This window comes from Bos indicus, chromosome 24, assembly GCF_029378745.1.
Source record: "Bos indicus isolate NIAB-ARS_2022 breed Sahiwal x Tharparkar chromosome 24, NIAB-ARS_B.indTharparkar_mat_pri_1.0, whole genome shotgun sequence".
NCBI lineage: Eukaryota > Metazoa > Chordata > Mammalia > Artiodactyla > Bovidae > Bos > Bos indicus.
In genome coordinates this window covers 57,908,191-57,923,039 of record NC_091783.1, presented here as the reverse complement: position 1 = coordinate 57,923,039, position 14,849 = coordinate 57,908,191, and the positions used below count along the sequence as shown (strand labels likewise).

General features: G+C 51.8%; 1 protein-coding gene across 13 annotated transcripts in view; it reads left to right on the top strand.

Moving 5' to 3' along the window:
- The window catches only part of LOC109577743 (uncharacterized), a 46,267-nt gene that overhangs the window by 12,981 nt on the left and 18,437 nt on the right, over positions 1-14,849 (top strand). For 5 of the 13 annotated variants that reach the window (XR_011563698.1, XR_011563694.1, XM_070778588.1 and 2 more), the window contains exon 1: positions 7,736-10,338. The exons of 5 other annotated variants lie outside the window; for them this stretch is intronic. Coding sequence is in view for 4 of the 8 variants with exons in the window: in XM_070778588.1 (XP_070634689.1) it covers positions 10,310-10,338 (29 nt within the window). In the remaining 4 variants the exon portion in view is untranslated. 3 more of the 13 variants (XR_011563693.1, XR_011563699.1, XM_070778585.1) reach the window with 2 other exon arrangements.

The following is a 14,849-nucleotide window of genomic DNA, read 5'->3' as shown; positions in this document are numbered from 1 at the left end:
GGGAATCTATAAACACGGTCACAAAAGCACACTAAGATGTACATAAAAGTATTCAGTGCAGCACTGTTTGTAAGATCGAAAAACTGGAAAGCAGACTGAAAACCGTATGGCTGCTGTGTCCTGCTCAGTTGCTTCAGTCATAGCCAGCTCTTTGCCACCCCAGGAAGCATAGCCTGCCGGGCTCCTCTGTCCATGGGATCCTCCAGGCAAGAATATTGGAGTGGCTTGCAATTCCCTTCTCCAGGGCATCCTCCTGACCCAGGGATCAGACCCGTGTCTCCTGCATTTCAGGTGGATTCTTGACCAATGAGCCACCAGGGAAACCCCGGTGAGAGTGCAGGTCATTCCAAATCGCAAGGCAGTTTGGAAATATCTATCAAAATTACAAATGTGCATAGCTTTTGACACACAATTCCACTTTCAGGAATTTATCCTACAGTGTGCAAAATTGCAGTGCTGTTTATATGGCAAGGTACTAGAACATATCAAATATCTATTAGAAATATCAAATTAACATAGGATATATTTACAGAGCAAAATATTCTAGAGCCATCAAAATCATGAGAAGTGTGTGGGGTTTGTTTTTTTTTTTAAACAAAACTGATAAAACAATTTCAAAGATCTATTCTTAAAAAAACTCTTAGAACAATCTTAAAGTTCTACACAGTAAAGGAAGCGGTATACCCAGCAGTGCGTGTGACCTATTTCCATTTCAGTACACCCAGGGCGGGCGTAAACTGTGTCCGTGTTTGTCTAGAAGGATGTCTTAGCAACTGCTCGTGATGGTTTTCAGGGGAAGGCCAATGGTGCCTTGTGGTCTGAGCGGTAGAGACCTCTCAGCTAAGACTTCGTCTCCAAAGGCCCCGATAAAGTTCAACACCTTGGCTGAGAGGGTAGCCCATTCATCCACTAGCACTTCAGTGTAGACTAGTTCATCGTAGTCTCAGCCAGAAACAGAAAGGAAAAGGATCAGACAGTAGTAAGATCTGACCCTTTCTGGTGCTGCTGTTCTATCCACAAGGTTCAACATTGAAATAATAAAAAGGCGCACACAGCAGCTGGTGAGAGCACAGACCTAGTGTGTGCTGGGGAGGGGGTCCTCACAGCGTGTGGCATCGATAAGTGGCAGTTTTGATAGTACTCTTATGGTTCCCTTCAGGGTCTGGAGTTTCTGGAAATGTGTGTAGAAGAAAGAATCACTCAGAATATGAGAAAAATTGGGTCTGGGCCCCTCTGCCACAACAGGTTGTATGACCTGGCAAGGCAGCTTTCTGACGCAGGTGTCCACATCTGCAATGTAGGGCTGGAGTAATAATAGCTGTGATGTTTAAATGAGACGTCATACAACCAACTAACCTGTATATGAGTATCAGAGCAAAGCCTGTGCCCTACTCAGCAGTGAAAACTACCAGAGTAAAAAAATGGGGAGAGGAGCTGAACAGACTTTTTTCCTAAGAAGGTGGGCAGGTGGCCAACGGGCACATGAAAAAATGCTCAACATCACTAATTATTGCTGTTGTCGTTCAGTCGCTCATTCATGTCCAACTCTTTCTGACCCCATGAACTGCAGCACGCCAGGCTTCTCTGTCCTTTGCCGTCTCCTGGAACTTGCTCAAACTCGTGTTCATTGAGGCAGTGAGGCCATCCAACCATCTCATCCTCTGCCATCTCCTTCTCCTGCCTTCAATCTTTCCCAGCATCAGAGTTTTTTCAAATGAGTTGGCTCTTCACATCAGGTGGCCAAAGTATTGGAGCTTCAGCTTCAGGATCAGTCCTTCCAGTGAGTATTCAGGATTGATTTCCTTTCGGATGGACTGGTTGGATCTCCTTGCAGGCCAAGGGACTCTCAAGAGTCTCAAAGCTACAGTGAAATCACTTCAACTTGTTAGAACGGCTATTGTAAAAGAGACAGGAAATAACAAGTGCTGGAGAGGATGTGGAGAGAAGGGAGGCCTCGTACGCTCTTGGTGGGAATGTACACCGGGGCAGACATTGGGGAAACAGTATGGAGGTTCCTCAAAATATGAAAATAGAAGTGCCGTGTGACCCAGCTATGCAACCTCTGAGCATTTGTCCAAAGGATGTGAAAACACTCATTCTAAAAGACACTATGCACCCGTATTTACATTAGCCGAGACATGGGAACAACCTAAGTGTCTGTCGACAGATGAATGGAGAAAAAACGTGTGGTGTGTCTGTAAAATGGAATAGTACTCAGCCATGAAAAGATGGAATCTTGTCATTTGCAAAACCATGGCTGGATCTTGAGAGCATTATGCTAAGAGAAATAAGACAGATGTTGTTATTTATACTTGCTAAGTCATGTCTCACGCTCCTGTGACCCCATGGATGGTAACCCACTAGGCTCCTCTGTCCATGGGATTTCCCAGGCAAGGATACTGGAGTGGATTGCCATTTCCTTCTCCAGGGGATCTTCCCAATCCAGAGATCGAACCTGAATCTTCTGTATCGGTAGGCAGAGTCTTTACCATTGAGCCACCAGGGAGACACGATAAGTCAGATGGAGAAAAACAAACCCTCCATGACTTCAATCAAATATGGAACATAAAAAGCAAAATACAAAATGAATGAACAAGCCAAACCAAACAAAAACCAACAGAGACACAGAGACCAGAGCAGTGGTTACGAGAGGGGTGTAGCAGGGTGGGAAAGCGTGAAATGGGCAAGGGGGCCGCTATGCAGCGATGGGTGGAAACACAGGTTTTCCATCCACAGGAGAGCACACCCCAGCGCATCAGAGGTAGAAATACAATGTTGCACACATGAAACCCAGTGTTTTAAACCCGTGTTACCTCAGTGAAAAAACAGACCTGTGCCCAAAGTTCTGGATAGAGTCATTTTTCCATGTCTCCACTACGTTGCCTCTTGCTCTTTCTTCCTCTTTCTCTTGATGTTTAATTACCAGCATCTTTTATTGGAAGCTGCCTCTCTCCTCTTTAGAAACTGGTGATGCATGACCAGCAGATTTATTTTTGTGAAGGTAACATGTGGCTTTCCCTTTGCTGTATTACGCTGCTTCCCCTTTGGCACGCACCACGCGCTGGCGATGCTCACCGCTGCTCTATTTTGCTCATTTCTTACTTTTGCCTAACGGATGTGATGGCACGTTTAACTGGGTCTTCTCTCTCCCTTCTCAGCCTAGGGCAGGGGGTAACCTCTATTGAATGCCTGCTCTGATCCATTCATGGAACCTTCAGTGAAAAGTGAGACCCCAGCCCCCAACCCCAAGGCAACCATTGTTTCTTGTAGGGACTGTGAACATGGTCACATGTGTGTGCGTCATAACCATCTTTAAAATACAAGTTGAGGCCACATTATTCTGAACCTAGCTCTTTCATCTCACAGCACGTCTTTAAGATCACTCAGTATCGGTACCTGCAGAGCCTCTTTCCTTGGCTGGGTAATAGGATGCTATGTGGGACTTTTCCTATTGCCCTATAATTGCAACCAAGGCCCAGAGCTGTCGATGGCCAATGCCAGGGCTCCAGGTGTTCCAAGGGGAGGTCCCATCAGCTTTCTGGCACCTCCTCAGAGGAACCACCCCTCACCCCCACTGCCCCAACCCTGGCCTGTGTGGGGCTGCACAGTGTACTTGGGGAGAAGTCATACTTGCTAGCCCACCCCGTGCGTCCCACCCCAGGCCAAGTGGGTGGACGGGGGGAGCCATCCCCAGGAAGCATCGAGAGGGCTCGCTGAGGGGAGGGGGCCTGCTGGTTGACCAGCCTGGTGCTCGTTGAGTCACAGGACAGACAGCTCCCGGGAGAGAGCCGGACCACTTGACAAGCCGTCTGGCAGCTTGCGGAAAGGCGGTGGGTGTCAGGGCCCCACAGGGTGGAGGGGCCGTGTCTGGGCAGGAAGGGAGGACAGCCTCACCTTCCCAGTTCCCCGAGCCTCAGTGCTGCAAGAGGATCCACCTGAGCTTTCCCTGAACCTTGCCATGAGGCTCAGACCAGGAGACATGGGGCGAGGCCCCGCCGTGCCCTGGGAGGGGCTGGGGGTGTGCACCCTCCAGTCGGGGCCAGCAGGAGACTAGGCACCCCTCCCTGGCACGCCCAAGCGCCAGGGGCCCAGGGTGAGGCCGAACCCCACTGCCCTGAAAGCCACATTCACCAGCACTCACAGACCACCAGGATCTCCAGAGACCCCTCCCCCAGTGGAGCAGAGACCAGGGACCCCGGCCACTAACTAGTCACCGGGGAATGAGAGGACTCTGCCAGCTGCTGCTCCTCCAGCCCCTAAACTAGAACACGGAGGGGAGGAGGGATGCCAGGAGAGGCCTCACGGCCCCACTCCTGGGGGTGGAGGGAGGGGCCTGAGTCATTAAAGAGGTTGGAGTTTCACAGGGAAAAGCGCACAGGCAAAAACGAAGTGTTGCAAAGCCTGCCCAAGCCGGCATAAAGGGATGGTAAAGAGAGCTCCCCGACTCAACAGACGTGCCTTTGAGCAAACTCCAGCAGATGGTGGAGGCCAGGGAAGCCTGGCGTGCTGCAGTCCATGGTGTCACAAACAGCCAGACGTGACGTAGTGACTGAGCAGCAAAAGGGAGATTATGCATAGGCTGGGTGAAAGCAGAGACTTGGTGGGGGGAAGAGAAATGTTATGTTGACACTCCACGACCTGAGTTCTCGATCAACTCCTTCCGTCTGTGTGTCCCTTGTAAGAGTACCTGGAACTTGTCTAAAATGTTCCCCAGATTCATTCGTCTTTTCAAACTATGCTGCCACCAAGTCCCTTTATCCTCCTTGAGCTGTGTCTGGTTTGAGTTACAGCGCCGTGCTAAGAGTCAGATCTGACTTTGTGTGACCCCATGGACTGTAGCTCACCAGGCTCCTCTGTCCATGGGATTCTCCAGGCAGGAATACTGGAGTGGGTTGCCACGCCCTTCTCCAGGGGATCTTCCTGACCCAGGGATGGAATGCAAGTCTTTTATGTCTCCTGCATTGGCAGGTGGATTCTTTACCACTAGCACCTCCTGGGAAGCTGGTTTGAGTTAGTCTCTGGGTAAATTCACATCTCTGAGATGTGAACATCCAGAGCACATCTCTGAATGCAGCCTCTGCCTCTTGGACTGTCGTCCTGACTTAGAATCAAGCCCTTTGGCAGCCAGAAGCTGCGTGTCCCAGACCCAGGGGTTTCCCCTTGCTGATGATCTGAAGGTGGCCGGCTCAGTGTGGGGGCGTGTGTGTGTGTGTGCGCGGGGCGGTTTCCTTTCATTGTGTCCATTTCTGCAAGGAGGACTGAGTCTTCCACACAGAGCACTTCTTCCCACTGCTGGCTCTTTAGCCATGTCCTCTCCCTCTGCGTCTCTGGGGCAGAAATGCTCCTGCTGGTGCCCTTTGAGGTTGTCTGGGCTCCTCTGTGCCATGCTGCTGAGCAGAGGGTGGGTGGCCAGGCAGGCCCGTGCGTTTGCTTCTGACATGGACAAGGTTGTAACTTACAGGACGAGGGCCTCTGAATTCACTGATCTGTCCTGGGTGACACCATCTGAGAAGCCACAGCCAAACCTGTATCACCTTGAACACCTAGAAGAAAACCCGATGACCATTTAAGAGAAGCAAGGAGAAGTCGGTTGCTTTCCAGAGCTTGGAACACAGTAGCTCTACTGGCCACCGGGCCGTGGTGGCTAAGGGCAGGCCCCATCACCAGGCGCTCTCCCCTCGCTGGTCAGAAACCCTGGAGTCTTATTGCTGCTGCTAACAAACAACAGGGATGCCTTGGTGCTGACGCCCTCTGAGCCTCTCAGGGCGGGATCATCCCCCGCCTTGGAGCTCATTTTGAAGCCCACAGATATGCAGCAGCAGAGACAGACAATTCGCAGTAACATTTAGAAAACCCAGTTTCTAGCCATGTGCAACAAAATGATGATTTAATAGATGGAAATGTCGGGCCTGAATATTTTTAGTCTTCCCGTTGGTGTGTGAGTCATTTGGAGTGACAGATTGCGTTCAGAGGGAGAGCAAGGCTCTTACAGAACCCCACTCCTTCCCTAGTTTATTTCCTAACTTTGACTCCGGTGAACCTTCTCGATGATCCTGTGGGAAGCGGCCTGCAGCTTTCCGACCGCCCGTTGCACACACATCCCAGATCAATCACCCAGAGCTGCAGCTGGGCCCCCCGTGAGCTCACGGGTCAGGTCCCTTAGAGGGAAGAGCAGCTCCCGCGAGCTGGCCCTGCTGTGCTGGCACGGTGCGCGCTTTGGGTGGCAGTGGCTGTTCCAGCCTGTTGGCTTCCGTGCCCACCATCTGCAGCTGGCTCTGGAGGAAGGCTTCTTACTTCAGTGGCCTCAGGCCCTGCGGAGTCTTTCGCTGGAAGGTGGCATCGGCCTCCTCTGGAGCAGGTGGCGGGGAGGGGTGCTGGCAGCTGTGACAATGCTTGGACACCCCCACTCTCGTCCCTCGTTCCCAGGAACGAGGCTCCCAGGAGCCCCAGCGGGTAGAATCAGGGCCTGTGACTCAAGTGGTGCTTCTCAACTTGGGCCACAGAATTTGATTCCCGAGGGGCGACTTTTCACTCCCCGTGTGTGGAGCTCAGCCCCAGAGCTGTTCTCATGGTGAAGAGCAACACCAGGGCACTGCTGTTTCTTCTGTTTTTTTTTTTTTTTTTAATTGTGGCTTCAAATTTGTTAAAAGAAATATGTATTTGGCTGTGCTGGGTCTCATTTGTGGCGTGTGGGATCTCTTTCCCTGACCAGGGATCGAACCTGGAGCCTCCTGCGTTGGGAGCATGGGATCTTAGCCAACGGACCACCGGGGAAGTCCCCCCAGCACCATTTCTGAAGGGACGAGGGCGGAAGGGAGGGGAAACCACAAAGAATTCTTCCTGGAGCCCATGTTATTGGTTCATCTCCAGGGTCTACACCCTCACTAGCCCCAGAGAAGAAATAAAAGGCTGAATGGGTGCCTGAGAATGTGAACTGGGAAGTTCTGAAGACAAATGACGGGAGACCAGTGAGGGGCTGTGCTGGGTGAGCGGGCTCGGGCGTGTCCTCTCCCCTTGTGAGCTGGGTGCTTCGGGCAAGACGTCTCCCCTCTCTGAGGCTTTGTTTCCTCACCTGTAAAGCGAGGGTTTGGAACAAGTACTTCCTACTGTTCCATTTCTAAACTCCTCTGAGTGGATGGTTGCTATGCCGACCCGTGGCATTTGGCCATTTCTCTCGCTTCGTGTGTGATTCCAGTGCTTTCTTTACTGGCTTAAGCTAGAGAGCAGTTGTCCTTGGACAAGAACTCTGGGGCCATCAAATAGAGGTTGCTTGGTGACGGTCTGAGCAGCCAGACTTTCTGCTCAGCGTGAGGGGAAAGGCAGAATGTTCCAGGACATTCTCTGATGCCCACGGTAGTTCGAAGGTGGGTGGATCGGGGAGGGGCAGACGCACAAGCCTGGAGCGTTTGCTTTCTGATGTGAGCTGTAGGCGTGTGATGGAAGGGTGGAAAGCAGAACCTGGCTTTCGAGATTTAAAGAAAAAATTGACTTTTCCCGACCCCGCTCTGTCTGGCATTGCCCAACACTCTCCAAACACTGCGGGAATGCTGTTTGTGTGGAGATGAAGAGAAGCTCTCTGTTGACTTGATTTCCAAACCCTGCCTTTTGGAATTGACACAAGGAGAGGGCGGATTGCTCGGCAGGCTTGACCATCCGGTCAGGCTGCTCCAAGCCCCGATTCCAGCTCTCTGGCTCCATGTCCTCAAACAGAAGCTATTGAAACAGGTATCGACAACACAGATAAAAAAGGAGAGGAACATGGGCCTTGAACCCCGGGGCCAAAGGCTCATTGCAAACTGGTCAGCCTCTCTCTGTGGTTTCCAGCCCCCAGGGGTGAAGGACCACAGCTCTCCTCCTGCCCTGACACAGCTGCTTGCGTGGTCTGTCCCCCGCAGGGCACAGGGCCACTTCAGGGACATGTCATCCGCGCTCCAAGTTGCCCAGAGCCCCGGCTTTGCTGTGACTGCAGACGGAGCAGAGATGCCCAAATCAATGCAAAGACAGCGCGGTATTAAAGCACCAACTCTGAAACCAGACCACCTGGTCTGTGCCTTATTGGCTCCATGATCTTGGATGAGGGTTTTCTTTTTTTTTTAATCTGTGTACCTTGATTTCCCCACCTGCAAAATGGTAATAATAACTTACCTAGCGAGGGTGTTTGGAGGATCAAATGTGTTCATGATTCTAAAGCAGCTCATAACACCCCCCTGGCACATCGGGTGTTTCAACTGAATCAGAGGTTCTGAAACTTCTGCATAAATGAGAATCTCCAGGAGAACTTATGAGTGGCAATTACAGGGCTCCATTTTCTGAGGGCTTTGGGTGAGAGCCCAGGGTTTTTATTTTCGGCACCTGGCCCTGGGTGAATCGGAGGCAGGTGTCAGCGGTGCCTGGTCCCTGCTGCGCCCACCTTTCCTGCCTGGGCAGTAGGAGCCCCTTCCCTTGGCACTGGCTCTAACTGCCCTGGGGGCTGCTGGAGACTTTGCAGGTGGCGTGTCTGGGTGCTATGAAGGTCTCCCTCTGCACCAGCTGATCTTTTGAGTTCAGTTCAAGTGATCGTTCTTCCAGGAAAAATTCTTTTTTTTTTTTTAATGTGTACAGCATTGTAGTTTGACACCTATGCCTTACACAGCGTCAGTCTCAGAAGTCGAGTTAGCACCCACTGCCATGCCACTGACTCCCGTCACCCCGGTCACCCACCGCCTAGTCCTCTGTCCTCTGGTAACCACTGATCTTTCTTCTTATCTATAAGGGTTTTCTATTTTGTTCATGTTTTTGGTGCTTGTTTTAGATTCCACATATGAGTGAAATCCTAGGGTGTTTTATTTAGCATAATACGCTCAAGGTCCCGCCACATGATTGCAGATGGCAATATCCCACTTTTCAGGGCTGAATAATATTCCATTGTATGCATACACCAGGCTTCCTTTATTCATCCACCCTTCAGTGAACATTTAGGTTTGTTCCATATCTTGTCTAGTGTAAATAAAGCTGCAGTGAGCACAGTGGCACAAGCGTCTTTTTGAATTAGTGTTTTCAGATTCTTTGGATAAATACCCAGAAGTAGATAGGTGGATGAGATGGTGGTTCTATTCTTAGCCTTTGGAGGAATCTCCATACTGTTTCCAAAGTGGCCACACCAGTTTATAATTGCAGCAGAGGACAAGGGTCCCCTTTTCTCCACATCTTCTCCAACACTTGCTGCTTTTTATCTCTTTGATAAAAGCCATTCTAACGAGTCTAAGGCCATGTCCCATTGTGGTTCTGATTTGCATTTTCCTAACGGCTGCTGGTGCTGAATATGTTTTCATGTGTCTACTGGCCATGCACATATCTTTTGTGAGAAAATGTGTATTCAAATCCTATGCCCATTTTAAAAATTGGATTGTGTGGTATTTTGGTAAGTTGTATGATTTCTTTATATACTTTGGATATTCACCCCTGGTCAGATATACGACTTGAAAATATCTTCTTCCATTCAGGAGGTCACCTCTTTTTTGGGTGATAGTTTTCTTTGCTGCGTGGATGTATTTTATTTATTTATTTTTTTAGTTCTATTTGTTTATTTTTGCTTGTGTTTCCCTTGCCTGAGGAGACATATCCAGAGAATTATTGCTAAGATTGATGTCAAAGAGCACGCCTGTTTTATTCCAGGGCTTTTATGGTTTCAGGTCTTCCATTCAAGTCTTTATTCCACTTTGAGGTGATCTGTGTGGCATAAGAGGTCTAAGTTCATTCTTTTGTGTGGGCTGCCCACTTTCCCAGCACCATTCACTGGGGTGCGTGGTGCCTGCTCTTTCTCCAGGGCACATTCTCGCCGCCTTCGCTGTAGGCTAACTGCCCACACAAGTGTGGGCTCCACTGCTCGTGTGGGCCAGGGCCAGACTGCTTTGGTTACTGTAGCTTCATGTTTGAAATCAGGGACTGTGATATTTCCAGCTTGGTTCTTCTTTCTCAAGATTGTTTTGGCTGTTCAGGACCTTTGGCTTTTTTCTCTATACATTTTATAAATTATTTATTCTAGTTCTATGAAATATGCCACTGGAATTTTGATACAGCTTGCACCAAATCTGTAGATCCTTACCTGAATTTTTGACAGACACTGACCTCTGGGCAGAGTCACAAGCCCTTATCTGCCATTTCAAATTCATTTTTTATAAAGGTGAAGCAATCCCATTTGGGACAAAAACCTTGTCAGATGGCAAAAACCTGACCCGACCTGACTTGGGGCTATTTATAGTGCTTGTTTATCCCATCCGGTGTGTGCGCTCACACGCTTGGCTGCAGGAATGTTGATGGGTGACAGTGCATGACCCTACCCGCTACCGGCGGCATCACGTAAGGGTGGCTGTTGTTTAGTTGCTAACTAGTGTCTGACTCTCTGCAACCCCGTGGACTGTAGCCCACCAGGCTCCTCTGTCCATGGGATTTTCCAGGCAAGAACACTGGAGTGGGTAGCCATTTCCTTCTCTAGGGGATCTTCCTGACCCAGGGATCAAACCTGAGTCTCCTGCATTTCCTGCACTGGCAGGCAGATTCTTTACCACTGAGCCCCCTGGGAAGCTCATTACATAGGTGTGATATCTATATATATAGAATTGTCGTTTGCAGATTCTCTCTCCCTCACCTCCGCTGGGTCACTTCCTTTTCCAAATGCAGAGGTCTCCTCCCACGCCACGCACCAGCCCCAAAAGGACACAGCTGGGCTGCCTTCAGGAATCATCTGCCCCTGTGTCTTTGCTTAGACGGCCACACGCGGCTCAGGCACCTGAAGGTCTCCAGGGAAACTGGCATCTCTTGAACTAAAGTGTTGCTGATCTACGAGGCTTGAAAACCCTGAGAAGGATGAAAAGCAGAGTGAAAAAGGCACTGTGTTCATTTGCTATTTCTTTAGGCCGCAAACAGAGTCGGCAGGCACCAAAGCACCCGGGCCGAGGTGGCACGACTCTGAGCAGGTCCCCTCTGCAGTTTCGGGTCTTTTGCTGACTGTCTGCCTGTCCCCTGTCTTGTTCTTTCACCAGGAGCCCCAGAGACTCTCTCACAGTCAGCTGGGTCTGGGGTCCCTCGCCAGGCTTGTGAAGTGGAAGATGCTTGTTTGCCCGACCAGTTTGATTATTACTCAGGAGTGGACCAAGGCGGGGAACAGTGAGGGTCATCCCGGCTGAAGCCCACAGATGACCTCCAAGCACTCGGGAACCTGCAGCTTCACCCTGCTTCCCCGGGCACCTAACCAGTTCCCTCTGACCCAGCCTTACTGAGCACCCAAGGGACAGAGAACACTGATGTCACCTATGCTTTCAGGGTGCTTGCAGTGATGAGGAGGAAGACAATAATTATACAACGAACCACAGCAAGAGGCAGAAAGGGGCAGAGCGCTGTAGGTTCAGAAGTGAGACGAAACTTCATTGGGTTGGAAGGAATCCGGAAAGGCTCCCTGGAGGAAGGGACATCTGAGAGGGACTCTGAATTTTAGGTAGATTTGGACATGGGGGAGGTCATTCCCAGGAGAGAGAACTGCGTGAGCAAAGGCAAGAAGGAAGGATTGGATGGGCTGCGTATGGGGGGCTCGTGTGTTTGAGGGAAGAGAGGGGCAGGGAGGGAAACTGAGTCAGGGACCTGCTCACCCTTGGCCCGGAGTGCTTGGCTAGGGGGCTTAGACGTTCATGAGCTGACACTGGCAGCCTTGATGGATGATTTCCGCCGTGGAGGGCGATGATGCGAGCTGGGCTCTCAGAGCTGCGCACACACTGCACGGAGGGAGGGGAGAAGGGCAGGGCGTGGGGGGCAGGTGTGCTCAGGGGGACGACTTGGGCAAAAGCTCCCGAGGCGGTAAGGCGCGGGGTGGCCTGGAGGGGAGCGAGCCACCGAGGGAAGCACGCACGCGCGCCCCAGCCCCGCCCCCTCTGCGGAGCCCCCGCTGGTCGGGCCTCTGCTCCCCAGTCCCACCCAGACCTCCTCTTCTGAGGTCCCCGGTCAGTTCCCTGTCGCCAGCTCGTAATCACTTAGGTCCTCATATTGGAGACCTGCCGGCAGTGCCTAACACGTGCCTGCCCGCCGTCCTCAAGCCGTCTTCCCGGCCGCCAAGACCACATGGGCCCTGCTTTGTTCCCGCCTCCCTGCCGCTCCTCCTCTCCTGACTGTCTCAGCCTCCAGTCGGGGAATCCCACCTCCTCAGTCTCAGCTTGAAATTCCATCGACCGGCTGATGGCGCTGAAGTTGGTACCTCCAGCCTAGACATCTCCCCGAGCTTCTGCGTTCAACTTTGTGCTTGCCTTGCTCAGTTGGGATGTCCAACAGCTGACTCAGCGTTAGCATATTCCAAAAGGGCCTTGCGCCTGCATCCCTGCCCTTCTTAGGGCCTTTGTGTTTGGTGCGCCTCTGTTTGCACCTGGTCTTCCCCAAGTAGCCACAAGACTCACCCTTACCTCCTTGAGATCTTTATCCTGAGCCACTGTGACTAATTTATTTTTGGCCTCTCTGCGTGGCATGAAGCATCTCAGTTCTCTGACCAGGGATGGAAACTGCCCCCTGCGGTAGAAGTGCAAAGTCCTAGCCCTGGGCCACCAGGGCAGTCCGTTCTGTCCAGATTCGCGTCCTCCCACGCCATCTCCTCCTTCTGTCTGCTTTCTTTGGTTTCACCAGTGTTTAATGCAGTGCACTATTTACTTATTTATGCATTGATTGTCTGCCTCCACTGGAATGTATATTTGTTGGAGGGAAGGATATTTGTTCTGAATGGTTATATTTCCAGTTGCTGCAAGCGTGTGGCACATGGTGGCATGTTTCTGGATGGACGAGTGAGTGGAAAGGGAGCTGGGGAGCAAGGCCATGCGAGAGGTCACACTTAAAGCCCCAGGCTGGATGCTTGGAAGACACCAGAGCAGAACACTAAAGACGCTTAGAAACAGAAGTCTGGAAGCAGAGGGCGCTTAGCCTGGGGCTGTGTGAGTCTGAGTGACCGGGGGATCTCACGAGGAGGTCCGCGGGTGCTGGAGGGAAGGGTTGAGGGTGCCGGGAGAGGTCGTGGGTGAGGCAGATCTGGTCACTGCTCGTGTGGTGGTGATGACTTTAAGCCACAGGGGAGGTAGGGAGAGCGAGAGAGAGAGAGACAAAGGACACCAGGGATGAATTATTGGGAAACACCTGCATGAGGAGAGTGGCTTGAGAAGGAGAGAACAACCAGGAGAGGCATATGTCATGGAAACCAGGATCGAGCTTCAAGGAAGCAGAAACTGTTGACAACAGTGCAGGCTGAAGACGGGGAAGGCGGTGCTGGGGGCGACCCCCTGGAAGCCTGTCCTGCTGCTCAGGTGCCCCGTACGGCCCTGAGCACCACACAGGCGCTGACGGGCAAGTCGTGGATACAGGCGCTGACGGGCAAGTCGTGGACACAGGGGCTGATGGGCAAGTTGTGGACACAGTGATTGACCAGCCTGGCGGTGTGATCAGAGCTGGGCTGGAGTTGGGCTGGCCAGCATGTTGGGCAGCTGGGAAAGGGAGAGAGAGAAGTGGACACGTGCCTTGCTGTGGCGACCATCCAGGCCAGTGGAGTGGTCTGGGAGAGAATTTTAAGGGCTGATGGCTTCCACGTTCAACTTGCAGAGCAAAAAGAAAGATCTGGCTCCAGGTCAGCCAGGCCCGTAAGTGTCTGGGACCTCCGGACAGACGGCCGTCGCTGGTGATGCAGGAAGAGCAGCAGCGCATTTCTCAAGGTCACGGTGCTCCCGCTCTACAGCTAATATTTGCCTCTTATTGACCCAATACCCAGCCTGTTACTTTTTAACTGGAGCCTGGGGTTCAAAGGCCTGACTTTTGTTTGACTACGCCTTCAGATGGGGAGGGCATGTCCCTTGATAACCTCACCTGATGAACAAGCAAGGATCTTCTGAGTAAATATAGGCTGCACAGAGACAGGACGGAGGCGGGCCAGAGTGGGGAGAGGCTGGGGGTCGGAGGGAGAGGACCCCGCTGCCAGAGGCACTCCTCTAATTTGTAAGAGAGCTGAACAACTAGAATTCGAAAGACGAATCCCAAGCTCTCCAGCACAAATAGTATTAAAGGGTTTTAGCAATTAGCTTATGTTTATCCAATAGAAACATTTTAAAAAAAGGCACATCCTGGTGCTCCATCACATAGTTCCCGAGGGTAGAGAACCCAGCCCCCCGGTCTCCAGGTATCTACGGCCCGTCATCTCTGTTGGACTAAGGGATGTTCGTGTTGCCCCTGGGTCTGGAAAATGTAGGGCCCTTGCTTTCGAAGGTGGAGAGAGATCTGTCCTGGGGCAGAGAGGCAGTGTGGTCCTGGGGCTTCCCTGGAGCAGGCTGTCTTTGCAGGTAGGGGTTCCTTGTGTGGGGCTTCCCAGGTGGCTCAGGGGTGAAGACTCTGCCTGCCAGTGCAGAAGATGCAGGAGACATGGGTTAGAGCCATCCCCGGGTCAGGAAGATCCCCTGGAGAAGGCAATGGCAACCCACTCCAGTCTTCTTGCCTGGAGAACCCCATGGGCAGAGGAGCCTGGCAGACTACAGTCTGTGGGGTCGCAAAGAGTCGGACACGACTGAGTGACTAATCCACAACATCTCTGTGTTTGCTGGACATTGTGGCTTGAAGCAGGGCCTTTGCCCTCAAAAGCCCTCTTCCACTCACTTTGCTGCGGGCTTCCCTGAGAGCTCAGTTGGTAAAGAATCTGCCTGCAATGCAGGAGACCCCAGTTCAATCCCTGGGTTGGGAAGATGCCCTGGAGAAGGGAAAGGCTACCCACTCCAGTATTCTGGCCTGGAGAATTCCATGGGTCCAAGGGGTCGCAAAGAGTCGGATACAACTGAGCGACTTTCACTCAGATGCCATCAGGT